Genomic DNA, 27,876 nt, shown 5'->3' with positions numbered 1-27,876 from the left:
AATGACGTCAAGCGAATTTGGACGATTTTTGACCCCCCCCCCTCGTCACACGGCGTCACAATAAGTCAGACCCCCCCTGAAATATGACGTCATTTTTGATGTGACGTCCCATTTCTCAAACCCCCCCCCCTCCTCGTCACACATCGTCTCATATGTCTGATCCCCCCCTAGGTGCGTGACGTTATTTATGGACGGCCCCTAAGGACTGCTACGTGACCGTTATTTATAAAGGACCCACTGTCTCGTTTTCACACCACAGTGCATTGCGGCTTTTCAAATATTGATTATAATTTTTTTCCGAATAAAAAAAATAGCTCTTCATGTTATTTTGGTTGCCGACCCCTGGTACAGACGATTGCTGACGATGATGAACCCTTTAACACTCAGTTTGGAAAACCGATTTTCCATGCCGATCTGCCAATGTATTTCAACAATCAGATGCACTTTCTGCAGCTTATTATATGACTCCCGGGCATTTAGCAATGTATTAACTCAAATTGATTTGTGAGGCTCACGATCGTCATCATCATCAAGTCAAACGTGCATCAAGTCCAACATCTTACAATCAATTATTGACAATGTATGAGAACAGTGTGCAAACTTGTTATCATCGAATGGGTCAGAAACGTGGACGATGGTGACAAAAGAAAATGGAACAATCGCGGAAAGGGTTTGCAAAGGAGCGTGAGAAGGGGCATGCTCGTAGGATAATGCCGTGATAGAAAGGGGCTCAACGTGGGTCTGGGCAAAAATACAAATAGGACAGAGTTCATTTTGACTGTCAATGAAATGTAAGTGGGGTTGGGCAGGACACATAACAGCAAACGTTGGTGACGGCTGACGGACCAGACTGGTGACAGAACGGCAGCCAAAAGCAGAGGGCGGCTCATGAGGTCAGTGCTCGCGTAGGAGCGAGATGGCTCATGGCATCGCGGGCCCGTGAAGGCGGTGCCAACGGAGTGGGGGAGGCCTTCATCCGGCAATGACTGATAATGATGACGATTTGCAAATTTCAAACTGTAATGTACCTTTAGCATAGCATGAACAAACAAAAAAGCAAGAAAAACGATCGCCTGAAAGATATGAGGCACACATCGCAAATGAGATTAAAAAAAACGCCGTCGATTCTTCAATCGAATCGGCATGGAATGGGTTAACCATTCAACGACGAGCCCCACGTGGGTTTTCCCATCGAGAGCTGACCTCACGTTGATGATGTTGTGTTCCCATGCGAGCTTCACCCCAACAGTTTCACTTTGTCCGCTGCCAGATTGTCACGGCTGTACGCACGTGTGCGTGTATGTATGCTAAACTTCTTTAGCACTGGACGTAGCCAACCGTGCTCATCAGAGGTGCGAGTGAAACAAAACACAACTCATTTAAAAACGAGTTTTGAGTTTAAAATCAATGCAATTTATCCACGGAAAAAAGAAGTGTCAATTGTGTTTTTTTTGCCACTCCGATCCGTAATCCATTTTAACCCGTGATTTATGGAACTCGTTCTCAGAAAAGTATGCAGAATGGGTAACTTGTCAGCCCCGAAAAGATTAAAGCATCAGCATGAGCAACATCTGTATAGGGGGACCTGGCACTAAGTGCATTGGAAACTCCCCCAAGACAGTTGCTCTCGTGTTGTGGTATTTGTTCATATTTCACCGCATGACAAGACAGTTGCGATAAAAACTGAGGGTTTACACTTAACAAAAAAAAATCCACATTTTTATATCATGCGTCAGCAGTGACCAATCACAATCATGGAGAGAAAAAAAATCAATGTTACGCTTGAATACATTTAGCCAGTATTTAATATCGATTCAGCCGGTAATTAATATCGATCAAGCCGGTATTTAATGTCAAATGGGACGTTAGACTTTAATGGGCCAGATGGCACTGTGGTTAGAGTGCTTTGCTCACAACCATTAGACTTCAGGTTTGTATCAGGGTCATGTGCCACCTCAGCCCATCATCCTTAAAGGGTAAACAAAGTGAGTACTGCTGTGTGAGCAGTAATCAGTGGTTGCCTTCAGTGGAGAATGGCCCCTGCCGTAAGAATGTGGATTTTACTCCATTGGCTCGGTGTTATCACTGAAGATGAGCACAGTTCAGAACACACATTTTAGATCAAATAATTTAAAATCAGCGTGGTAAAAATACTTTTGATTGAGATAAATGTCATTTGAAGATGCTCCTGTGACCAATGCACCCAGAATGTATTCGGTCTCATCAGATCTCAGACCCAAAGTAGGGTTGAGCCTGGACAGTGCTTGAATGGATGATGCAACGTGCTTAGAACCAGATGTTATAGCTGCGAAGCTACATAAGGGGCAGCAGACAGCATTGCATTGTTGTACTGTACTACTATGCTGCCATATTTATCCTCCCCACTTGCCCCAACTCACGCTGATCAGCGTAGGGAAGTATGGTCAAATAACCCCCTACGTCATGCGTTGATAAAAACAGTTGAACCACGCATACGTTGTGGCAAAGCGTGCATTTGTCTTTGTACTGCTCACCTTTCGGCGTTCTCTTGTCAAAGACTGGTGAGACACGGCCATAAAAAAGGCTGTCTCTGGTGTAGGCCAATCAGCTTCAAAGACAATGCAAATATTACCAGAGCGTGTCTGTTTGCATGTTTTGCCACAAGTATGTGTGGTTAATGCAGACTTGACGCCTTTGAAAAGGTATCTATTTCCAGAAAGGGTAAAGCCTATTCTTATTTTTGTTCATCATCCCGATGCACCGTCGGAGGATTATCCACAGGATTGCGGAGCATTTTGGGCTGGTATCGTAATTTTAAGGACACGTGGCGTGTTAATAAAGAATCAACACCTGCTTTATTGCCAGAAAGGGTAAAAACCTATTCGGATTACTAATGTATGTGCACACACGTTAATCGGCTTCACCCATCCCCGTTGGCACAAGTCGGGGGGACGTGACACCGCCGCGGGGGGGGGGCGGGGGGGGGGGCATCCGCAATCCGCTGCGCGACAGGCGGCAGAGACGGCTCACCCGGGGCTTGGCGAGCTCCTTCACGTGCCGGATCTCCTCGTCGGAGACGATGGCGTGGTAGCGGACGATCCGGGGACGGTCCCACTCGTCCTCCTCCATGAGCGGCGCGAGGATGAGGAGCGGGTGGCGCCGCCCGTCCCAGTAGCGGCACGAGAGGAGTCTCTGCCGGCGCGGGGTCTGCGGTGGGGGAAAGTGAAACAACTCCCATGGCCAACACGATGTGGGAGGGGGGGGCCTCCATTCAGCAGTGGATTGGCAAAGGATTGCAAGTTATTATTATTACAAACAAGTCACATCTAAGTACGTGCCGACTGAATGTGTGCCAAGTTAACCTGAAATTGGAGCAAATGTAGGAACCGCCGTGTGGCCTGGAAGCTACGGGCAGCGGAGAGCTCCATCAGAAGCAGAGGCAGGCATTTGTTGGCAAAAATGCAGTTCTGGGGTGAAGGCCCACGTTTTGCGAGTTTTGTGGATTTACCCTCCAACACACCGGTGGGCTGAAATAGTAACTAACTGGCACGGTTGGTGTACGTGACAAACCTTACTGGCTGTGTCGGGTGGTGGAGGGTTACGACACATTTATACATACGCAATCTAACCCAAAAACATTTATTATGAGTAAACAAATGTCGTCGCACTTTCATAACTCCAGATTTTTTTTCCCTTCCTAACTCCCTGACTTTGGCAAAGTCACCAAAATGTGTCGTCACGAGACTTTGCCCGCTCTGTTGTCGATTTACAAGCCGCGTTGCTATGGACCCGACACTGTGGGCCGACACGGACCTGGGGCGTTGGTGAGCGTTCGTGTCACGTTCTGCGGAGCAATGAAGGAGCGCTTTGACAGCGTCCAAAGCGCTCACCAACAAGGCAGCTTCTACTTCTCCCGCCGCCTTTGGGCAAACATCACCACCGCCCCACAGCCTCACACAGATTGAGACATGAACCCAGACAGTGTGGTGTTCATAAGCTGTAGAATCAAGACCCGTGGAGCAACAGCCAAACAACTCAATCCACGTCGCAAATCCCTGCGAGCGACACTACATCCCACTGGGATTTTTTGCACACAGCGTTGGTGTACGCTGCTTTTTTTCAGGAATATTTTGCTGTTTTTTCTCATGGATTTTCTGTTTGCACAGTCACACGTAGTCACTTTAAGATGTTTTCTTGTTCGTGTTTTTTGTTTTTTTGTTTGTTGTGGTTGCACCCGATTCAAGAGCCGAATAGCTCACAGGGCTATACCAAAATAAATCAACTGAAACTGAAACACAGTGATAAATTCCCAAAAACTGAGGTGGCTGGGTGGCTCAGAAGTCAGAGCGATGACCTGGCACCTCTGAGATCCTGGGTTCGAATCCAGACAGCCGCCCTTGATTAAATCAAGCTCACGTGTCTAGCGAGTCGAGGATCTGCGAACATTGCACAAAGAGTGCACCAAAAAAACGACACTAATAAATTTGGCTCTGCGCTAATTCTGGATAAATTCTATCCCAAAGGAGTAAAAATTGCTTTGATAGCTATCATGCCACCAACATTCCTCTTTGTAGCAGGGCAGCTAGGAACGTGCTGCCCCCTACTGGATAGCTCAGATGTCACTTGAAGGCATCTCAGATGTAGTCCTGAATATAATATCCACGTCTGCGGGCCATGAAACCAAAGAATGATTTCTTCATCTCGGATAATGGATTCTCGGTCTCATGACATGACACCAACAGCACGGCCGGGATAAAATTGACAAATATTTAAATAGACAAAATCTCAAACCAATTCACGTGGGCCACTTGCGGCCCGTGGTGGCCTTTCGTGCGGCCCCTGACAATACACAAATGTGAAGAGACCCCTTGCAGGCGGCGTGGCGGCCCTCAAAATTAGCGAATTAGCGAAGAACACCGGCCTAACGACAAGAAACGGACCGATGACAGAGGCCGCAGCCGCAACCCTCCGGCGCGGGGCGGCGGGGGCCCTTCACGCGAGGCCTCGCGGACTCCTACCATGAGGCCGCTGGCGCTGCGACACAGCAGCTCGTACTCCTCCTTCTCCGAGAAGTATCCGTCGCCCTTGGGGTGGCCCTCCACGCCGTCAGGGACCGTCGCGTTCTCCTCCTCGTCGTCGTCGGCGGCGGCAACATCCCCTTCCGCGTCATCCGTCGTCGCCTCCTCCGTGGCCGCGGCCTGCGCCATCTCGTACTCGAAGTAGTGCAGGTTGGCCTGTGCTCGTGGGTGGTCGGGGTCTGGGAGAAACGTCACGGCCATCGATGGCAAAAACGGCAGAAATCCGGAAAGAACGTGCAGCGCCATGAAAGTTGTAATGGGCAAAAAGTTATCACATATGTCGAGGTGAGCAACGTTTATAATGGCGATGGGAGAGAATTATTGCAAAGTGGAGCAGTGCCCTCGCACAGACAGATGCAAAAGAATAGTTGCAGCGTTGTGATCTGCAGCGTGGTGGTTGGACACAGAGTGGATGCGACGCGGGTGGCGTGAAACGGTCAGTGTGTAAGGGTAGGCCAACGTTGCCCTCTGCAGGAGGCCTTCACGCCGAGCACCGGCATGAGAAGGTCATTCGCTGAAATCGTTCCTCATCGAGGTCCACAGTAACGGGACCTGGGATGGATTCGGTTCGCGAGTTGCAAATTCGGTTTCCACCTATGGGCATCCTCCGGGTAAGCGGCGATGGGAATGGGAATGTCGCGATGGGATGGGAATGTCGCTGCATTTGACCCCAGCAGCTACCGGCTGTGACCTCCCACGGCGCCCGTGCGGCCAGATTAACAGATGCAGGTGCGACGCACTCCGCTGTGCCATCCAGTACAGGAGGATGCTGCACTTTCCATGCTGAATATGTGGAGGTGAGCCTATGGGTTTCTGGGTGAGTCTGTGGGTCACCAGGAGAAGCCTATTGGTCGCTGTGTGAATCTATGGGAGCCTGTGAGTCTTCTTGTTGAGTATGTGGGTAACTGTGTGAGGCTACAGATGTCTGTGTGAGTCTATAGGTCCTTCTGTGAGGCTGTGGATCTCCTTGTGAGACTGTGGGTAACTGTGTGGGGCTATGGGTGAATGTGTGAGTCTATGGGTTTCTCTGCGAGTCTGTGAGTCTCAACATGAATCTGTGGCTCTCTGTGTGAGCCTGTGAGTCTCCTTGTGAGTCTGTGGGTAAATGTGTGGGCCTATGGGATTCTGTGTTAGTCTATTGGTTTCTCTGTGAGGCTGTGAGTCTCAACATGAATCTGTAGATCTCTCTGTGAGCTTGCGGGTCTCCTTGTGAGTCTGTGGGTAACTCTGTGAGGCTACAGGTGTCTGTGTGAGTCTATAGGTCTTTCTGTGAGGCTGTGGGTCTCAACATGAATCTGTAGATCACTGCGTGAGCGTGTGGGTCTCCTTGTGAGTTTGTACGTCTCTGTGCGAGCCTGCGAGTCTCTGTGGGTAACTGTGCGAGGCTATGGGTGTCTCTGCGCGAGTATATGGGTCTCTCAGGAGTCGCCGCGAAAGGGGCTGCATCGCCACGGACGCCAGGGCGCGTACCGAGCACGGCGAGTCTCCGCGTGAGGTTCAGCGCTCTCTGCACGTCGCCGAGCCGGTACACAGAGTAGCTGAGGTAGTCGAGGACGTCCGAGGCTCCCACCGTGCCCTCGTCCCCCACTCCCTCCTGGGCCCCAGCGTCCAGCTGCCTCAGGGCGTGGCCCAGCCAGGGCTCGGCGCGGGCGTAGCGGCCCTCCGAGTAGGCGAGGCGGCCCAGCGAGAAGCAGTCGTCGGCGGAGAGAGCGGAGGCCGAGACAAGCGGGACGCCTGCGACGGGAGAGACCGGGATGGGTGGCCGACGATGGCTGCAATTACCCACCACAGCGTGGCGATGAGACTGCATGTTAACTCTCTCGCCGTGGTATGCAGGAGGTCGTGTGTTCTATCCCGACCGTGACCCCTGTATATTTGAAGTTTGCGTGTTTCTCTCCCTGTGGTCGTGTGATTTTTCTCCGGGTTCTTCCGGTTTTCCCCTCCACATTTAGAATCAACATGCAATTCGAGTATTTGGCTGCTATTCATTCCACGTGATAAGCCACTTCGTTGAGCTATCATTAGTGGCCAGGTTGGTTTTGCAAAAGAGCTGTACAACTCAGTGGGTCTTACCTGGTAAAATAAAAATATTGTTTCATAGAAAAAAAATATTTAGTTTAGAATGAAGCAGACAAAGATTACTAAGCAACGTTATCAGAGACTGCAGTAAAACAAATTCCAAAAAAGTTAATTGGTTTTCCATGTATATGTAATGAGTGAACCGAGTTCACTCATTGGCTTACCTGATAAGTTTGGTCGTGAGGGAAAATTAGACGCCCCTTAGAACAACATTTAAAAACTAGAAATAATCACGAGCGTCGCTGTGGAGAATACCTACAACAAAACAGATCTTTAAACAAAAAGAGTATATCTTACACAACCCTCCGCCGGCCCACAGCCTTCTAGGAGTGCATTATTTCAGCACAAGCACACACAGCGTCTCAGTCACAGAGTCCTGCCAGCTTAACAAATCAATGCTGGTGAACTGCCAGGTGCACATACCTGTCAACCCCTTATCAGTGCCCTACCTCATTACAGACCAATTCAGACCTTATTTGTCACCCCGTGTCCTTATAAATCTCAACGTTAATCCAACAAAGTCCCATCACAAGGGAAAAACACAAACAAATTGACAAAAAAATGTGTCCGTATTGAAACGGCTGTACGCCGTGTGGACCTGAAAACTCAATTTCCCTGGACAAGAATACAGGGTAAACCATGTGGGTTGACAGGTTTGGGTGCGATGGGTAAAGACCCTCGGAGAGTCCTTTGCCATTACAGTCGCCATTCCTTCTCTGGATTCAGTCTCCAACTTTTGGGCAACACTTTGGTTCATTTTTTTTTAAATCGGTTTTCAAAATGATAAAGTCCCCGAGGACAACGCGACTTTCCACTAAAGTATCATTCTTATTGGATTATATCACGACAAGAGTTGTAGTGCCCTCCCCCCCCCCCAAGTTATGGACGGACAATCACAGCTCACGCATGAACACTTTAAAGCTTAGGTGGGTGGAAAGCGTTATGAAACGCACACAGCCTAGGTAGGCTCTTCCTTCTGGTATTAGGAAGCCACTGGAGCTATGGAATTTCCAATCTCGACTGAGAACCAATTTCTTTAGAATAGATTTGTGTTTTGTTGTGGCCACGCACGGTGCGCGAAAGAAGTTCAACATACAACGGACACAGGTCGGCACCTACAAGAGCTATTTGTGTGCTGGGTCTTCGTCTTCTCTGAACAGAAAACATTCCGGTGCCAGACGCAGCTGCGGTCGGAGCGACCGGACTCACCGGGCAGTTTCCCCGAGGCCAGCAGCTCGGCGTCGAGCGCGTAGGTGTCCTGCAGGCGCAGCAGCGCACGCGCAGCCCCGACGCGGTCCTCCTCGCTCGGGAAGAGCGCCCTCCGCTCGGCCAGCCGCGACACGAAACCTGCACGGCCACGGTGAGGGACGGTGGCACACGGCACGGTCAACCGCACCGCACAGCACGGTCAAGCGCATGGCACGTGAACCACACTGCACGTCAACCACGTGGCACATCAAGCACACCGCATGTCACGGTCAACCACACACAGCACGGTCAACCACACACCGCACAGTCAACCACACACCGCACAGTCGAAGCTCGCCACAGCAAGTTCTGGCAGCGCTGTACTGACTGTTGCGTCACCGTCTCCACACGAGCTCGCGATCACAATTAGAACATCATTGGTGATAATAATAAAAAAATAAAACCATCACAATATAAATTATAATTTTTATTTCCAGGAAATCCTTGCCAGGTCCTGCGTAGAGATGCTGGACTAAGCAAGTCCGTTTTAAGGAGCATTCTGCATAGAGCAGAAGACGGAAGAAAAAAACTAAAAACCCACTCTTACAAGGGGCGACGCTCAAAACTCTGCAAAGATAGATTCAAGAATCCACCGCTGTACTGCCATCTCCTGTCCACCTTGCAGTCCATGCCGACACACACCTGGCATTCCCAGACAGTGTCCCATCCAAGTACCAAACGAGGCTCAAGCCTGAGCTTGAGCCTCGTTTGGTACTTGCCGAGCTTCCGAGATCTGACGAGATCGGGCCCAAGTCAGGCGCCCTAACCGCAATCCCACCCCCAGCTCGATGCAGACCCATCTCCTTGCCCAGGGAGATCCTCCGGTACCTTCTGCAGACTCCTGCAGGAAGTTCTCGAGCGCCGCCCAGCGCTGCCCCATGCGCATGGTGTGGTAGGCGTTGATGGGATTTCCCAAGAAACCCTCGGGGTCCGAAGTGGCGACGTGTGATTCCGCCTCTTTCATTTCCTTCCACCTGCAAGGCACGCGGGACCAACGCGCTGCGATTTGTCCACTCGCGCCACCGCTCGCGGAGGGGGTCTCCAAAAGGACGAGCTCTAGAGAGCCGCTCAAGAGGGAGTTTGGCCTACTCTTCCACACCGGCCACCTCCGATTAGCATGGCGCGAAATAAGTTCAACAAACGTACCTACGTTGGAAGATGTGGCAGTAGCCGCGTTTTACCGCACACCACACGTGACCTGCCGATTGACTGTGCTGCACCCGTTTAAACTGCTGGCTGGATAGAGGCTGCCTGGGGTGGGGATTTAACTCGCGCCATTGTTCCAAGTGCCTCTCTTTGACAGTGCTGGGGCATATCATAAGTTCTCCCAGTGGTCGTGTAGATTGTTCTCCGGGTCCTCCGGTTTTTTCCCTCCACATTTAGAATTAAACGTCGCGCGTTCAGAGCATTTGGCTGGTGTAGATGTCCACGTGATCAGCCACACTTCTCGTTGAGCTGTCATTTTGTGGCCAGGTCGCTTCTGAAAAAGAGCTACATAGCTCAGTGGGCCTTACCCGGTAAATTAAAAACTAGTTTTGTTTAGTTTTTAGCTAGGGGGTTTATAAACAAATGAATAGTTAAATTTTGATTTAAAGCTTTCGTGACTGCAGGGATTCATATTCTTGGTTCTTTCGGTAAAAGTCACGTAAGAAGATAATTTTATTGTCTTATTGTTTTAGATTTTCATCATTTAATTGTTTCCCTTCTTACGTGACTTTACCGAAAGAACCAAGAATATAAATGAATAGTTTCTAAAAATGTTGTCCCCGTTAGGGAATAACCCCTTGCTGCCGCCAGCGTCCTCAACTTCAGTGCAAAATGTTTAAACCATCTCTCCACCGCCACCTCCCGTCCCCTTTATCTCCCCGGCTGTACGTACATATGTTGAACATCTTTCGCACCGTACGTAGCCAGCCGTGCCGGCTACGTACGGCGTGGGGGGATGGACAACAACAAACTGAACCGCAAATAAAAACACAGAGAAAGGGACACGTTGGAATACTGTCGGTAACATGGATCCGGGGTGAAGAATACATGTATGCGAACGTTTGTTTATTCCGTTGCTCGGTGGGGGGGGGGGGGGGGGCGGTGGAGGAAACTAAAAAACTATAATGAATTTTCGATTTAAAGCTTTCGTGACTGCAATGATTCATCTTCTTTGGTTCTTTCGGTAAAGTCACGTAGAATGATAATAAAATAATAAAGAAGATGAACTATAATGAACCCTTCACAAACGCAGACTCTCGAATTGCTCGACGACGTACCGCTTCACTCTCTGCAGCCGCAGTTCTTGCTCGGCGATGTGCTTTTCGAGCGAGCTGAGTAGCTCTTGCTCCACGTACAGCAGGTCGGTCATGTGCCCTGTACACAGCGACGCGGAGCTCGCGGTCAAAGTCTCGACGAATCAATTTCAAGGCCAATGCGCGTATATTGTCAGTGCATGTTTGTTTGCATGTTTTGCCACAAGTACGTGGGGTTCATGCAGAATTGATGCCTTGCAAGAGGAGTGGCTATTTGGTGGTTTGAACATCTTGGGGTTAAGGCTATTCTCATTTTTTTCATCATCCTGAAGAACCGGAGGATTATCCGCAGGATTGCCGAGCATTTTGGGCCAGTATCGTAATTTTAAGAACACGTGCTGTGTTTATGAAGAGTCGAATGATGGCTGGCAAGGCACCTCCGTGAAAAAGGTCGCCACCTGTCTGGATTTGACCCATACAAGTCCGCGATTTGGCACGTGTTCAGGTGGCAGGAATTGACAGGAATGGACTCACCGAGGCGGACTGATCTTTAAACAAATACGTCGAGGTTTATGGGACCTTTTTGCCAGTATCCAAAATTATGAAAGATCAGAGTAGGTTTTTTTGTTTGCATTTTGACTGCTTGTGTTGTGGCCTATTGCAAACATGATGCCTTGAACAAAGGTGTCAGTTTTTGTGCCAGTTACAAGGGTAAAACCTATTACTATATCAGAGTAGGTTTTACCGTGTTTGCATATTTTGCCACGAGTATGTGTGGTTTATGCAAACATGCCTTTCAAGAGGTTTCTAATTGGTGTTTGAACATCCTAACACCTGTTTTATTGCCAGAAAGGGTAAAAACTATTCTTAAGTCTACCTTTGTTCTACAGTGAAAAAGGTGCCAACCCTAAACACCACGTGTGGAGAAACTGTTGAACGTGTGAAAAGCAGTCATGATGAGCAGTCCCCGGGAAATCGATTCAAAGGCCTTCTTCACTGGAATCGGGTTATCCTCATAGCACAGTGCACGCTAATTGGGTGAGAAAGTACCCTCATTGCATGCAACAGGTATGGGTCACGTAGGGGACGTGGGTGAAAACGTAATGGAAGAAGCGTTTGAAATAATCGCAACCGAGATGCCGGCGAACACCTCTGGGACTCCCGAATCCCTGTAACGACGAGCGTCGCCAAAGCACTGGCGGACACGTGGAGGTTTGGAGGAAAGAAGCGTGTAAGATGGCATGTTGACACCGCCTAATAAGTGTGTGTGTGCGTGTTAGCGTGTGGAGGTTTTTGTGGGGAGCGGTAGTGTAGCGGTTAGCGCTATGCTGCGCTATGAACCTGGCCACCCGGGTTCGATTCCTGCTCACGGCCAACACCAGTGACGATTATTTGAGCCGTTCCTGGGCCTCTCCTAGGTCGACTCAGCCTCAAATGGGTACCTGGTGCGGTGTGGAAACATCGCCACTGGGGAGACAAAAGCGGCCTGGCGTGGTGCTGGCCACCCACCCCCTCGTGTGCCGTGCCGGCCTTCATAGGTGCTCGCTAACAGCACTTGCCCCAACAATCTGTTCAGGCTATAGGGGGGATCTTAGTCTTTGGAGGTTTGTAGGAAAGAAGCGTGTAAGATGGCATGTTGACACCGCCCACTAAGCGTGCGAGTGCGTGTAGTTTTACTGAGCCAACACAAAAACGGCTACCTAATTGCAAACCTTAAAAGACGTACTATGCTTCGTTGGAACACCCTGTATATTTAGTTGGACAATTTAGCGAGGCTCGAGCTTACGAGCACCATTTGTTTCCGCAACGTAAGTGCCAGCGGGCTAACGCGCTGTTCCTCGCTCCCGAGTTTTCGCCCGCTTATTCGCCCCCCCCGTCCCCTGCGGGGTCTCGCGCTAGGATGACCGGACCCTGTGTTATGGTTTATGCTACTTGACAAACGAGATCAGCGAGGTATTGCGGTTAATTTGCGGCAGGCACTTTGTGTGTAATGAGTGCGACCTTTTAAGGTCTACAGGGCGACGCAGCGGCGTGCCGTGGACGCGGGGTCAGGCAAGCGGTTGATCTCCGCCTCAGGTTTTACGGACAACAAACAGAGTCAGAATCTTTATTTATCCTGGGGAAATGCGATGAGCTATGAAGATCTTTTTCACAGATGTCCAGTAGGGATGGGTCAGAAAGTTACAACAACAACAACAAACAAACCCACGCAGCCTCCTGGGAGAACAGGGTTTGGAGATGGCCCAGCAGCACCCACTGCTGCATTCAACATGGCGGCCTACAGCTACTGGTGGTGGCCAGGGGGCTCAGGGGTCAGAGTGCTGGGGCTGGCACTGCTGAGATTTTTCGGTCCGAATCTGGGCAGGCACCCACGATTATAAACCGGGTTGCCACGTGTAGGGAGTTGATGGCCTCAGTGTAGTCACCAATGACTGCACACACAGAAGTGGAAGATGGCAGCCTTCACACGGCCGGACTCTGTCAAGTGAGAAATCGCGACGAATGCCATCAACGCGGCGACCGAATCATCAATCGTCAATCCCCCGGTCTACAGAGCAACAATACAAGCCAGGCGAAATTGCAGTTATATCATGGAACTTTTTGGCAGTATCAAAGTACGAGAAAAAAAGAATAGGCGTTACCCTTTCTGGCAATAAAACAGGAGGTGTTAAGATGTTCAAACACCAAATAGAAACATTTTTGCAAGGAATCATGTGTCTGGATTAACCACACGCAATACTTGTGGCGAACATGCAAACAAACATGCTCTGGTAATATGGAATTATCTTTGAAACTGATTGGCCTACACCAGAAACAGCCTTCTTTATGGCCTAGTCTCACTGGCGGTGTCAAGACTAGAGAAAGCCAAAAGGCGAACAGTACAAAGACCATGCACACGTATCAGAGCATTTATAACGCGGGGTGAGCAGCTATATGATGGGACTTTTTGGCAGTATTAAAGTACGAGCAAAAAAAGGAATAGGTTTTTATCCTTCTTGGCAATAAAACAGGCGGCGGTTACAGGATATTACAAGAGTAAAAAAACGTAATTTATTTACATAATGTACTGCGAACACAATACAAATGGAAAAACAGCATGAAAAAAACATCCTGTCACAGATGTGTGTGTACAGCCTCGGACGTCACGGACCTCGGTCACCCTTTCGCAATTGTGGCAGAGGTCCATCCTGCAAGCGTGGCCTTAACACGCGTGGGCGAGAGAATCTAAAGTGGGCACACCAAGGCCGGAGTGAGGATCTCACCGATGGACGTGAACACCTCGGCCGTGCCGTGCTGCATCACCAACGCAGCCAACAGAAGCCATTTGAGGAAAGCGCCGCTGGCCGTCATGATGAGGCCCAACCCCTGTCCCGCGCAGGAAACAGTGCGAGCGTCACACTCCGATTAGCTCACTTTCAAATCGTCGCGGGCCACCACCACAGCCGTTATCACCGTCACTGGAGTCACCATCTGCACCTCCGATTAGCACGTGCGGCTACGTACGGAGCAAAAGAAGTTCAGCATCCATATGTTGTCTGGCCACTGCTGAATTCTCGATCCACTGTGTCGCCATGCTGACGCCATCCCTCACAGTTCCAGTGCTGCTGACCATCACCATCATCATCGCTGTCATCACCAAAAGGTTAAAGTGTGGGAAATGTCAGAATGTTCACGACTACGGTCTCCTTGCTGCGGTGTGAATGTCTCCGTTTTTAAACGAAAGGCTGGGCCGCCCCACCGCGTTGTCACGAGGTCTACCTGCCCCAACCAGCACGGGATGACATTCACCTTGATTGGTGGCCTTGTGGAAATTCGACTTTTCTTTGGTGGAGACCACAGCCCTGGGTTCGGGCGTATACATAGAAACACAGCGGTAATGTTGGCTGAAATTGCATTGACACTCTCATGTTGCGAACGCAATTCATTAGGGATGACACAGTTCCAAGGATCGTCCAAATGCAATTTGCCCCACCCTGGTCGACAAATCCCTTCATGGTCTTGCTCCACCATATCTTGCCACGCTTGCACCTTCCTACGTGCATTCTCGCCCCTCAACGTTCTCAATCTTTGCTGTGTCTCTCTCTCTCTCTGTACCTCCTCCTTGTGCTCAATCCACGCTGTTGCTCTTTTTCTCTTCTTGCCCCTCTTCACTGGAACAAACTTCCCCTCCACATTAAACAGTCACCTTCGCTCACGGATTTCCGCTCCGCACTCAAAACTCACTTTATTTTCCCCAGCGCACTGCACGACCCCTTAATCTCTCTCTCATAACCGCCACCGTTACTTTTCCCTCCTCATATTCTCATTACACGGCTTTCAATCATTGACCCCATTCGTTAAATCCATTCATCATCATTTACTGCCATAATTTTCGCTTTCACCAAATTCACACATCACAGATTTTTTCTCAATTGCTCCCTTTCATCTATTTCATTCAGCTCATCTCCACCATTGTCAAGTCTGTGTAAAGTGCCTTGGATAAGGCGCTATATAGATTATTTTTACGTAACATAAGATGACCAGTCTCTCCCATAGGACAACCACTGTTGACTGCCCCCCCCCAGAAGGATGATGATTGGGCCGAGCTAATCTCAGACCAGGATTTGTGCTCAAGACCCTGGAGAAGAGCTAGGCGGGGACCCTTTCAAAGCGGAATCCTCGTGCAGGCGTTTGTCATTGCGATCACGTGCTGCCCGTGGCTGACGCTGGGCAATTTCCACTATGTGCGTTGAACATCGTTCGCACCGTATGTAGCCAACCGTGCTATTCGAAGGTGCGGGGGGTAGAACAACAAAATATGGCTCTCTGTGTGAGTCTATGGGTCTCTGTGTGAGTCTATGGGTCTCTGTGTGAGTCTGTGGGTCTCTGTGTGAGTCTGTGGGTCTCTGTGTGAGTCTATGTACGTATGTTGAACTTCTTTCGCACCGTACAAAGCCAACTGTGCTAATTGGAGGTGCGGGAGGAAGGACAACAAATTAAACACAAAAGGCAGTTCTAAAGAAATTAATTTTCAATCACAGATGATGTAAAAGTGCAAAGCTCCAACGGCTTCCTAATATCGGTAGAAGCGTTCCAGACGGCCAACGAAGCGCATCTGAAAGCACCGCGCGCGATACGGTTGGCCATCTTTGTTCGACGGCCACCCAAAAGCCGCTGCTGCGAAGATGACGATCGGAGTTTGCATGATGATGGTTTATGCTCCGCGACGAGATCAATCCCTAGCTCAGAATCGCGATTTGACGCTCAGAATCAAATACAATCCCAGGACTGTGGGAGCATTGAAATGGTGGAGTCGCCAGTATTTTCTAGACACGTTGAACAAATCATCCCCCCCCCCCCCACTGCCCCATTCTAGCCATTCCATGAATATGCACGAGGTGGGTAATGTGAATTCATTGATTATTTTTGTCTTGTTTATATTCTCTCATTTGTTTTTATTTCTCTGATATTACACCTTCTTGGTACAGTTTTGTCTGCACCGTTGGTCTAAATGCAACATGAGCATGTCGTTTTCATAATTAATAAAGACTGTGCACACGCACAATTCAACGCATGTAACATTTGCTCGAAGAAATGTATTCACCAAACAATCAATGCGTAACTACAACCAAAGTATTTTCTATGGAGAATTGCCAAAAGCGTGCCATGCAGTGGCGGTCGCCGAGACTCTATGGATGATTCGATGAATACCAGTCAAAGAGTCCCCCCGTTCATTCCAATGGCAATTCTTGCTTCTACATTCAAAATAATGGGACTAATTTACTTGACGGCCAAAGGACTGTCCAACATAATAATCCCAAATGTATAATGCGGCATTCCATCCTAGGATCCCAATGCGGAATGCATGAAAAGCAGGAAACGAAAACAGAACCAGGGGGGTAACCGACCAAACTAAAGAGGGAATGCCACTTTAAAGAGATGGGGTTATCAAAGCAGACTTAAATACATCTACCGACTCTGATTGCCTGATTTGAAGTTGGCAAGGCGTTCCATAGTTTGAATCCCAATCGTGGACAATCCTCAGGGAACATAAGTCAATCGCAAGCAGTCTGGGTGAAGTTCAATTCAGCATTGTAGTGTGTTGCCAGGGAAATCTGCAATGTCAGTTTGCCCACGTGTACAGTATATTACCGAGAGAATATGAATGTGTCACTAAACCCACCACTACCCGACACAGATTACCGGTGTGTTGGAGAGTAAACCCACAACATCTACAATTTTAGATGGGTTTACTCTCCAACACACCGGTGTGCTGAACTAGTAACGAATTGGCATGTTTTCTTTACGTGACAAACCTTACTAATTGGCTGTGTCGGGTGGTGGCGGGTTTAATTGGCACGTTTTGTTTACGTGACAAACATTACTAATTGGCTGTGTCGGGTGATGGCAGGTTTAATTGGCACGTTTTGTTTACGTGACAAACCTTACTAATTGGCTGTGTCGGGTGGTGGCGGGTTTAACGACACATTTATATTTACGCGATCTCACACATAAACCTCAATTATGGGCAATATTGGTCACGAAAACCGACTACGTGTAAAACTGACCGAGAGAAGCCAGTGAAGTTACACCACCTCCTGCAGGCGTGGTCATTGATGCCCTACCAAGATCGCCTTTTCAGTTCGTCCAACGCTGACTTTAACGTCTCAACGGCAAGAGACGAGCTTCGTCATCTTCATTACTCAGTTGGTGGATCACACAAATAAGGAAACTCCCTCGCTGCCCGTGGCTTGTCGAGGTCGCCGTCTCCTGGCGCATAGCCAGGGTGTGATGGCAACACAGCAGGTGGGTCATCATCCATCCGTACGGTGCTCGAGTGTGGGTTTTCTCCAGTGTCTCACCGCATACATCAACACTAAATTAACCCTGTCCCATTCCGAAACGTCTGCAGGTTGCAGGGATGGTGTCCCGTTCACCGGCCCAATCTCGGAAGGCGCGAGCGGTCCGGCGTTAATTTTATTTAGAGAGGCGTCGTGCCGCTGTTTTTCAAAGACGTTTTGCTGAGCTCGTCGCAGCGAACCAAGCGGCACAACCGCGCTCGACAATCGCTGGCGCCAAACTGTGCCACACGCCCTCCCGCGCGGCCTTTTATTTCCGATTCCGTTCGGAATCGAATCGGAAGAACCGACGACGTACACGTACGTCATCGGAATGGGAAAGGGTCAATAAAGATGGCCAAATATCCCAATACAGGACCACAGAGTTTGGTAAATTGTTGGCACCAGTGCTGGCTGCCTTCCCTGCTTGTGGTTTGCAGATGCCTGGATGTGAAAATAAAATGAATACATACATTCATATTTAAACAATAACATGAATAAAATGTCACCTTTTTCCTGATACAAAAAAATGTCACGTGTATTTTATTCATGGCTCCCTCTAAAAGTTTTTGGACTCTGCACGAATGTTCCATTTACCCCCCCGACCCAATCGGGCCTTGCCTAGACAGCAGCAGACAACCACCCTCCCCTCCACTCCACCTTCTCAGTTCTCCTCTTCCACATTCCTCCAGCTCTGTGAACCCAGAACTAAACCAAACCCCCGGGGCCTCCCTCCGCCTCCACCTCCTCATCGATTCACCACGACGACAGCGGTGTCACACGCCTCTCCACAAGCCCAAGGCCACATTCCTTCCGAGGCGTATTTCTCTGTCTCCACCGCGGAACGTGAACAGTCAGGTGAGGGAGAGGAGGAGAGCAGCTCGCAGGAGAGAGAGAGATAGCGGCGGGGGGGTCACAGAGCGCTCAGCGAGAGGTCGAGGCACGGGACTGATCGAGACGTACCACCAACAACAACAACCGCCGCCATTCGCCACTAAGTGTCGGTGACGTCACCACGACGCTTGTGCCAGGCCATGTGCACGTTGAGGCCACGCGAAGTGTCGAACGCTCGCTGGCAGTAGGTCACGGGGCAGACCCAGATGCCACGGGTCGACTGACTGAGACGACTGGCTGATGCACCGCCTGTGCCCCCCTACTGTGCCAACTTGCTGTGCTTTAGCCACCCGGTGCTCCGCTCGTTGTTGTGAGCGTGGCTCCTCCGCCCTCCGTTGTTGTTGGAGGGCGACTACCTCCAACTGCCCAGTAGCGTCCTTCACCAGCTTCCTCCACAGAGGCCGATCTTGACACCGCTGGTACCAGTCATCGACGTACCGCCACCACCACTACCACCACAAGCAGACGGAGCGACGAAATCAGTCAACATGCAGGTAGCTCGAAGTGGACTGTTACATCGCAGCATCACGAGAGGTGGCCGGGGCAACTTAAGGAGGACTTCATCCAGTCGTGGTTTTGCCATGGCTGACGACGATGAGTAATGACAAGTTAAAGCCCTTTTGTCGATCCGCTGCTGGATGAAGGCTTCCGCAACCCACGCCCTGCCAGTAATGGAAGTTGCTTGATCACGTGTGGGTTGGTGGCTGGAATCGAACTCGGGTCGATGGTTTCATAGTGCAGTGGATTAACCACTGCATTGCCGCTCCGCCCACCAATGACATGCGCAGTGCATCGACGTAATGTTTCAGTGCATAATGATCGCTTGCCCCAAGAAAGTCTCCCGAAGTTTCAAGATTAAAGAGGATCCTGCATCGGGATGTTTGATGAGTGTGAGCGTGTGTTGTTTTACGTGGGAGGAAACACGAGCACACGGAGACAACTCAAGGTTTATACGAGTGACTAAGACTCGAGGAATGCACCACGTGGGTCCGTGAACCCGCTGGCTGAATGTGCTGCCATCTCCCCGAGCCTCAAAGCCCAGCAGACTTGGGAATCTCGACAAAATCTACACGACCCGCCGACTCCTGCCTCCCAACTGCTGCCGTCTTGACGGGCGTGCTGCGCCACGTCCAAGCCACGTCAAAGCGTCGAGTTTTTCGCTGCGTAAACTAGCACGGGGGTGGTGGCTCGTCTCCACGAGAGATGCCTCAGAATAGCTTAGAATCAGAATATTTATTGACACTGGAGAGAAGCCGATGAGCTGCGAAGCTCTTTTTGCACAGATGTCCAGTTGGAGCTGCACTCACAATGGAATTCTATATTCACGATGGAATTATGCATTTCTACGGCGGGGCCAAACACTGTTGAAAGTACAACCAACGGTTGGTGGCTTACAAAAATGTAACTGTGTGGAACTGCACCAAGCAGTGGATGCAATGAATCGCTGTCTCCATCGATGTGATGTCTCCATCACACCGCCCGCCTCCCTGTGTCACGTCGGTCGCGACATTCGCGTGAAATTATCACGTCACTGACATTAATGCGCAGATGCTTTGCAAAATAAATATATTATTGGCAAAGTTGGCAATTTGATACCAGTCTCATACTTGTTGTGTATGTCGGAGAAGCGGTCGTGTTGTTTTTTTGTTGTTGATGAAACCCGATTTAAGAGCTTATTGGCTCACAGGGTAATGAAATTTTTTTTAAACTGAGGAATACATTTTTATTCACGGATAAGCAGCATTCCACGAGCACATATGTTGGCAAACGATTAGCATGGTTGGCTACGTACAGTGTGAAAGAATTTCAATCTACAGTCAGCACATCGGTGATTAATGTTCACCTGGAGAAACTAGACATTTGCAAGAGTGCAACGTGATTTAGTGCGAAAATGCCAAACACATTATGGCACGTGTTAAACAAAAATAACTCCTCGTGAAAGTAGTTTTTTTCATGACGGTGTAAATTCCTACCATAACGTCATGGTTATTGACTAGTGCAATGCACTGCATATTCTGGCGTGATGTCAATTCTAGGCCATGATCCACATGGCCTGGATTTGAACCAAAGTTGCCAATTACCAGTGGCAACTGGTATTTGAACCTCGCTTCACCCTCCCATATATCAACTGTAGCTCGTTAACGCAAAGCGCCGGGGCTGGTACAGTGCAACGTGGCCGTAGACTCACACCTGACCACATTTGTCTCCCCAGAACGGACGATCGCACATTGGCATTAGTTAAGGCCAAGCGCAACACATTTTTAGTCTGCGGCCGGAATAAAAACTTCGGTCTCCGAGTTCATATGTAGTGACGTAAATGGCGTCACTAGCGTGTTCGCACCAGCTGCTGTTACAGGAGTGCAGCTGTGCGTCTGGAGCCTCTCTCTAGCACCAGAGTGGGTACGGCATGTCAGCCAGCCCTAGGGGGCGTGGTCCTGGTGGTGGCCTGAGTGAACCCGGGAGGGCGCGTGATGCTGGGCCGAGATCCTCCAGGAAAGGTCTCGAAGGGGGCGTGGCCGAAGGCGGAGCGAGGCCACGCTCAGGAGCATAAAGGGGCAGTCCCGAGAGAGAGCTTGGCTCGTCTGTGGAATCCAGCCTGGGTCCCGTGTCTCGTCGTCTCTGGGTCTTCACATCGTTAGCCACATCACCTACTATAGAACCCGAGTTACGTTCCGTGTTACCCGCTCGGGAAGTTGTAAAATAAAAGTGTTGCCTCCCAGTCCAGAGTGTGTGCCTCCGTGCTGGTGAACAACACTACACATAGATGAGTGGGCTAACCACCGTACGATCAGTCCCCATACTGGCAGACACACACACGCACGCACATCTGGTCACATCGTATAATCTCTCCCTTTGGAATATATGTAAAAAAAGATAACCAAACTGACAGACAAGAACGTGCCAGATATGGAAATGTGGGTTTAATGTCAAAGTAAGGGAGGGGGGTGAGACGGAAGAATTTGGATGAACGGGATATGAGAACGGTCGATGTGCCGCAAGAAAGGGGCGCGGAAGAGAATTACGCCGATGAAGAGAATACAAACAACCAAGCCGATGCAACAATGGGACGGTTTTTTGTCGGGGCTTGTAAGAAGGACGATGAAAAATGAAGTTCACCGTCGAAGTGAGAAAACGGCAGCGAGGCAGAAAAAAATTGCCACGTCGCATCGCCCTCCGACGCCCCCCCTGAAAGAAGCAAGCCCACGCCACTGCTCTATAGCGCACGTAGCTTATAGCCCCCCCCCCCTCCCTCCTTCCTTCGCGCCGGCAAACTTTGCCATATGTGAGCCAAAGCCAATGTACAGGACCGCTTCCAATTTCTCTAGAAAAATCCAGACGTACCCGCTCGGTGAACGGCAGCAGTGATATTTAGAGCCCTTAAAGAGGCACTGTGAGCAGAAAATGGCCTTTTGTGGAGTGTTTATTTGCACGGCATTCTGTGGCAGGAGATGCTGCCGGGGTCGCTAACGGTTACCACACTGGACTTGCAATTTGACCGGTCGCCAGTTTGATCGCTGCAGATGAAACAATGGGACAGGGTTCTTAAATGCCCCCCCCCAACCCCCACAGCCTCGGTCCACCCAGCAGTATGCACAGGCTCAAGAAATATTTTTCTGATCTTGCTATGAATAAACTTTGGTGCAAACGTGTCACGCTGTCTAACTCCCCCTTTAAAAATGTTGTTACTTTATTCCCACCATCTTCGTGTGGCTGTTCCATTTTCTGAGTCACTCGGCAAATGCATCCAATTATCCGCGATTGTCTGCAATATTTTTTATATATATACAGGGTGCTTCAACAATGTTGTAACACTTACATGGGACTTTCGTTTTTAATGGAAAAAGAACTGATAATACACTGTAACATTAAAACAAATGTAATGTTAATAGCTTAAAAAAGTCAAAGAGTCTCCACTTGTTCGCCATCGTTGTCAACACGTGGCCTAGGATTTTATCCAGGTGGTCTCCAGAACCCGGAGGCAGCAGCGCATGTCACGTGGTGTTGTTGCAAATTCTCGGAAGTGTTAACATTTTTTGGAAGCATGCTGTATATTTATGAGCATTTGGATGACTGCATCATTTTCTAACGAGTCAAGTGCTCTTTTGTAAATCTACAAAAGTTGAGGCACATTGGTAATTAACAATTATTAGGCTTTACCAGAATACGATTAACATTTGTACTTTCTAACCCCGCCTGGGCCTTTCTGTAATTGTTCCCAATGAGCTCAATGAAAAAAACTATTATATGAGTATAAGAAGATAATGGGATCTATAGTTGTTAAAGACAGTTGTATAATATTTTTTTTTATACCAGAATGATTGAGGCATTAATCTATGATTGTGGCATTTATTTTTGAGTAAAAATTTTGTCTGTCCCAGGTACCAGACACATAATTTGGTGCCAACAATTGTTCACAACTCTTTGGTGATGTCCATAGTTATACCATCTGATCCAGGAGATGTCCCCTTGATCGTACTGCTAAGGGCAGAGTTTACTTCTTCAGACGTGACATGGACAATCTTCATCTGAGAGATGACCAGCGTGCTGAGCTCAAGGCATTATTTTTCCATAGAGATCTGCATAAGTATATATGTACCGTTATTGAACATACGCAATGAAATAAAAAAAAATGTTAAGTATTTAAAAAATTTTATTCATTAGAAACAGAAGACCTCAACCACATGGTGGGCTAATGTTGGAACAGATCTTGGACGTCGCGCGTGCCTACTGTGCACCAGTTTGTGGTTTCTGGTAGTGAAAAATGTTGGTGCGGTGTGGTGGCATCCACGGATATGGCCACGACGACATCTTGATATTAATAAGTTGTAGTATAGCAGTCGAGTTTTTACTTAACACTCCCTGCACTCCCTGGCACCCGAGTCCCACCATTTGCCTGTGGGGGTGGGGGGTCTTACACCAAAACCTGCCACCAACATGGCCTATCTGTTATCCACCCACGCCAAGGGAAACACGTACGGCTACACTTTATGACCACGGCAACGGTGTTAAGTGTTTTCATGAGAAAAATTATGGCTGTGTCGTGACGGAGGAGCATATGGTGGTTGGACCACATGGCCTTTGAAGTTTCTACACGTACACCAATGGGGTGGGGACATACACAACTGTGCCCGCACACCACACCGCAGCACCAACACAAAACCGATACCACATCTTGTCTGCACACTCTAAGGCAATTGTCCACATGCAACAAAAAAAGTCCCCATAAATTACAGAAATAAAAAAGTGGTATGTGCTACATTTGTATAGTGCTAAGTAGAAAAGGGACAGATCTACATTTCAGCTATGTGAGACTCTACACTTCAGCTGTGTCTGTAGACACTGTAAACACAGCCCATCTCTATTGGAGGCCATGGGTCAATTGTGTCAATTGCACATTTAAATGGCAGGGGCCAGGCCTTTCAGGGCAACCACTGTTGCCTTCCAATATAGGTGGTGCTGCCTCTCCACGGAATGCTCATTCGCCCAAGTGGGATGATACAAACAATACAATTTGGATTCATAAAAGTGCCTAAATACAACTGCATCTCAAGATGGTCAACAAAAGCAGTGCAGCTTGCATTTCATGTCATAGGCAGAAGATACAAGTTCTTTATCCTGGACTTGAACAGAGGCAGGGAGTCAACAGCACAGACTGCTGGAGAGAAAGTTCCACGAGAGGTGCCTAATAAGTGCAAATTATCATAACATTGCGTGGGCAGCAAAGGAGAAGGAGCGACCTCCCACCAAGTGGAGGTTAACTGGCAGTTTTGACAGAATTATTTGCTATTGCTGTATGTGCTATGAAGAAGGGCTGTTGCTTGAAACGCCATTGTATTTTTTTCATTCAAAGCCACAGTGTTATTGACCAATGTCTTCAGTTTTATTATGTGGGCTTGTGTGCCACTGCCAGCGGCCAATATCGCCCAAAAAAATGCGTCTGGTCCTCTTCTGCCAGTTCCTATGTGGGGACGGGCGCTGGGGCTGAGGGGGCGGCTCGGCCCTCTGAGTGTATGTGACGACCTGCACGTCCACACTTGCCCACTGCAACTTCAAAGCCCATGGCCCAGGTTCTCTGCGTACCAGATCTAATTGTAACTTGAAAACGTTAACGCCGGATAAAAACGGTGATTTTGAAGAACACATGCAACTTGATATGCGATTTTTAAAAAAAGGGCCGCAAAAGTGTAGTATTTGCTGATGTTACTGTAAGTGCACGTTTCCACTGCTGTGTTTAAAAAAAAAACTCCAAATGTTGTCACCATCACACACGTGCCACGTTTTGCAATCAGAGACCATGTGCCCCTCTAGAAGGCATTGTAGCCTTCTCTTCCACGCTGGGCAGACGTCTTGGAAGATGTCAGAGTCACCCGCGCTTTAACCCACTACATGGGATCTACCAATAAACTAACTTTGGTGCACCCATTTATAACTCTTGGTTGAGCAGAAGTGGGAGAGAAATTTAACAAATTGCTCGAGAAATATTTGCTGAGCCTTCCAAAAAAGCAAATTAGTCAGGCTGATCCCAGCTGTTTTGGATGTCCTAATGGGCTAAATTCCTCTTCATATTTTGCACGACCACAAAAAAATCCACATTGCACTAACTGAAAAAGGACTTGTGGAAATTATGGGAATGCCCCTATAACCAATAAACAGAGGAGAGAAGACTTTTCGCTGTGTACCTGGGGGCATTCCCTTCCACAAGATCCCAAAAAAACACACACACACGCCCAAATAGCCCCAACTCAATGCCCTCATTCAATTAGCAGAATGTTTCGATTTAAAGCTTTCGTGACTGCAATGATTCATCTTCTTTGGTTCTTTCGGTAAAGTCACGTAGAATGAGAATAAAATAATAAATTGATAAAATAAAATAACACAATAATATTCTCACGACGTTTCGGCCACAACACAAGCGGCCTTCATCAGGTGAAGGGACGAGACTGTCTGGTAGGACAGCGCTGGAGTGCTGTCCTACCAGACAGGGGGGGATCCATCAGCACCGGTTCAGATATCACTCGTCACTGGTGTCGGTCGTGGCCTGAATCGAACTCATCAATGTGCCGGGTTTCACAGTGCGCTAACCACTGCACCACCACTCCCCCTATACGTTACCTGAACTACACATCACACTTATGAAGGTAAAAAACATATTCAGCACGTATGTATGTTGAACTTCTTTTGTACCGTACGTGGCCAACCGTGCTTAATCGGATGTGCGGATTGTCTATGTATGTTTTATGTGCAGTATGTGTATACAATGTGTAGTGTGTCTGTATGCACATTGTTTATAACTGTATTGTTCATGTATATTTTATATATGTGTAAATAGTGTATGTATAGTGTATGTACACACATTGTGTGTGTCTGATTTGTGTATTGCTGTGTGTGTATTGTGTATAATAATTGTGTAGTGTGTGTACACATTTTGTGTATATATCGTGTGTACTCTATCACAATTGTGTGCAGTATACATACAAGCATTGCATGTACAGTGTAGGTGTGTATACACTTTGTGAACACACTGTGTATAAATGTATGTTTTGATGTATGTGCAGCATGTGTGTGTGTAATTTATACTGTGTATAATCATTGTGTACACGTGTTCAGTGTTCACAAGTGCACTGCTCCGCTGGATCAACAGAATATTCCAGAGAGCTGCTGACCTCTAGTGAACATGACCAGTCGACTCCGTCTCGCCAAGCACAAGCAAACTACCCAACTCTTACACAGCACACACAGCACCGTATCGCTCTAACACGGTACAACAACTCGTGCTGTATTCCCCATTACACAGCCTATGCGTTACGTAACCGTACTCTGTGCAGTACACAACTACACATTGTATTCATACAGAGCAGCATTGGCAAGGCAGGGCTTGCAGAACGTCACTATTTTAATCACTTTTGTTTACGCACCCGAGTGTTGTCGTGACCAAACACAACTCGAAACACGCCTACCTGCTTTGTGACGTGCCGAGTACAGACAGTCGTGTTGTTGTCGTGTGTGCCGCTCACAGTCTCAGTTTAAGCCACGCTCCAAGTGGGCAGAGCAGCGAGCAGAGCAGAGCAGCCTTCCGCCTTTCTTAACAGGGAGACTGCCCACGTCAGTGCTCTCAAGTCTAAGTTGCCCTGCTCCCTCCCTCCCTCCATCAACTCCATCCCTCGACCCCTCCCTCGCTTCCTCTTTAAACGGAAAGCATTAAAAAAAAATCCCATCCCCACCCACCCAGCCACCCCCGTTTCCACTCTCGTTTAGAAACGTCGCTTCCTGCTGCCTGCCAGCGCAGTTCGCCTTGGAAGCGGTGGGGCCCTAAAGGGCCGTGGTTGCGAGATGTTGACTACCTCGCCCGATACACAGGAGGGCCGTGGGTTCCACCCCCGACCACTGTGACACCCGCTGTATATTTGGAGTCTGAGCGATGTTCTCTCTGTCTCTCTCACACACCCCGTGGTCGCGTGGACTTTTATCCGGGTCTTCCCCTCCACACATGAGAATCAACATCACGTTCAGATCATCCGGCTGCTACGGATTTCTTCTTCGCGACGATAAGTCCACCTCGTTGAGCATATCATTTGTGATAGGCGGGTCGCGTCTGAAGAAAAGAGTCATACAGCTCAATTTGGGGGCCTTACCTGGTTAAAATGAAAAAAAAAGTTTAGTTTGTGTAATCTTGATTTGAAACTTTCGTGACTGCAGGGATCCATACTCTTTGGTTCTTTCGGTAAAGTCACATAGTAGGTAGAAAATAAAATAAAATTTTATTTATACCTACGTGACTTAAAATAAATTTTTATTTTATACCTACGTGACTTTAGTGTGTGTGTTGGGGGGGGAGCGGTGGCGCAGTGGTTAGCGCGCACCGCTGCATTCGATTGCCACTCACGGCGAACCACCATCATCTTGGACCGATCCCGGGCCCTCCCCAAGCTCGAATCGCCCACAAATGAGTACCTGGTTGCGGTGTGTAAAACATCAGCTCTGGGGAGACAAAGGCGGCCGGGCGCGGTGTTGGCCGCCCACGCCTCCTCCCACGTGTGCCGTGCCGCCTGTTATAGGCTACTAGCGGGATGTACCCGGCGTTGCCCGGGGGAAAAATATATTTTAAAACTTCTCTTAAAAACATAACATATGTTATGTTAATACTAAGCTATTGTGAAAGCCCGGCGTACCGTTTGTCTGTCCATTTGTCCGTCAACAAAATTATAAGAGTCTTGCAGAAGTGGGGGCTAAATAGTTTTTACCCCCGCGTAGGCAAACATACCTACACACCCTACATATAATAGAGTGAGTAGTATCTAGTGAATCTATGGTAGCGTAGTGGGCTCAAACGGAGACTCAGACGTACTCTTGGAGGCAACACATTTTTAAAAACCAACACACTAACACGAAGGGGTAACTGCCCCTTCACCAGGTGACAAGCTATGGTGGTGGACCACCAGGCTAACTATACTAACTACACTGGGAGTAGCTACGATGGACAAGACCCCAGCTTGGGTCCAGGTCCACGTGTTGGTGACTCTTCTTCGGACGTAGTGCGTA

At 48.8% G+C, this 27,876-nt stretch overlaps 1 protein-coding gene across 4 annotated transcripts in view; it reads right to left on the bottom strand.

Moving 5' to 3' along the window:
- LOC116944999 (prolyl 4-hydroxylase subunit alpha-1-like) overlaps positions 1-26,487 on the bottom strand; it is a 40,982-nt gene extending 14,495 nt beyond the window's left edge. Inside the window, exons 1-9 of one of the 4 annotated variants that reach the window (XM_032959024.2) lie at positions 26,295-26,487; positions 13,888-13,990; positions 10,649-10,745; positions 9,213-9,358; positions 8,346-8,483; positions 6,528-6,791; positions 4,998-5,236; positions 3,010-3,186; positions 128-741 (exon numbers count right to left, since the gene is read on the bottom strand). In XM_032959024.2, the coding sequence (XP_032814915.2) occupies positions 535-741; positions 3,010-3,186; positions 4,998-5,236; positions 6,528-6,791; positions 8,346-8,483; positions 9,213-9,358; positions 10,649-10,745; positions 13,888-13,975 (1,356 nt within the window). In that variant the 5' untranslated portion in view covers positions 13,976-13,990; positions 26,295-26,487 and the 3' untranslated portion in view covers positions 128-534. Of the gene's footprint in view, positions 1-127; positions 742-3,009; positions 3,187-4,997; positions 5,237-6,527; positions 6,792-8,345; positions 8,484-9,212; positions 9,359-10,648; positions 10,746-13,887; positions 13,991-26,294 lie in introns of those variants that run through there. The other 3 variants (XM_032959023.2, XM_032959021.2, XM_032959022.2) reach the window with 3 other exon arrangements.
- Between the last annotated feature and the right edge of the window lie 1,389 nt (positions 26,488-27,876).

The sequence above is a fragment of the Petromyzon marinus genome, chromosome 22 (assembly GCF_048934315.1).
Source record: "Petromyzon marinus isolate PM22_M1 ecotype Great Lakes invasive population chromosome 22, UKy_Petmar_22M1.pri1.0, whole genome shotgun sequence".
NCBI classification, from domain to species: domain Eukaryota; kingdom Metazoa; phylum Chordata; class Hyperoartia; order Petromyzontiformes; family Petromyzontidae; genus Petromyzon; species Petromyzon marinus.
Note: the sequence above shows the minus strand (reverse complement) of the source record. Positions and strands in the feature narration are given on the sequence as shown.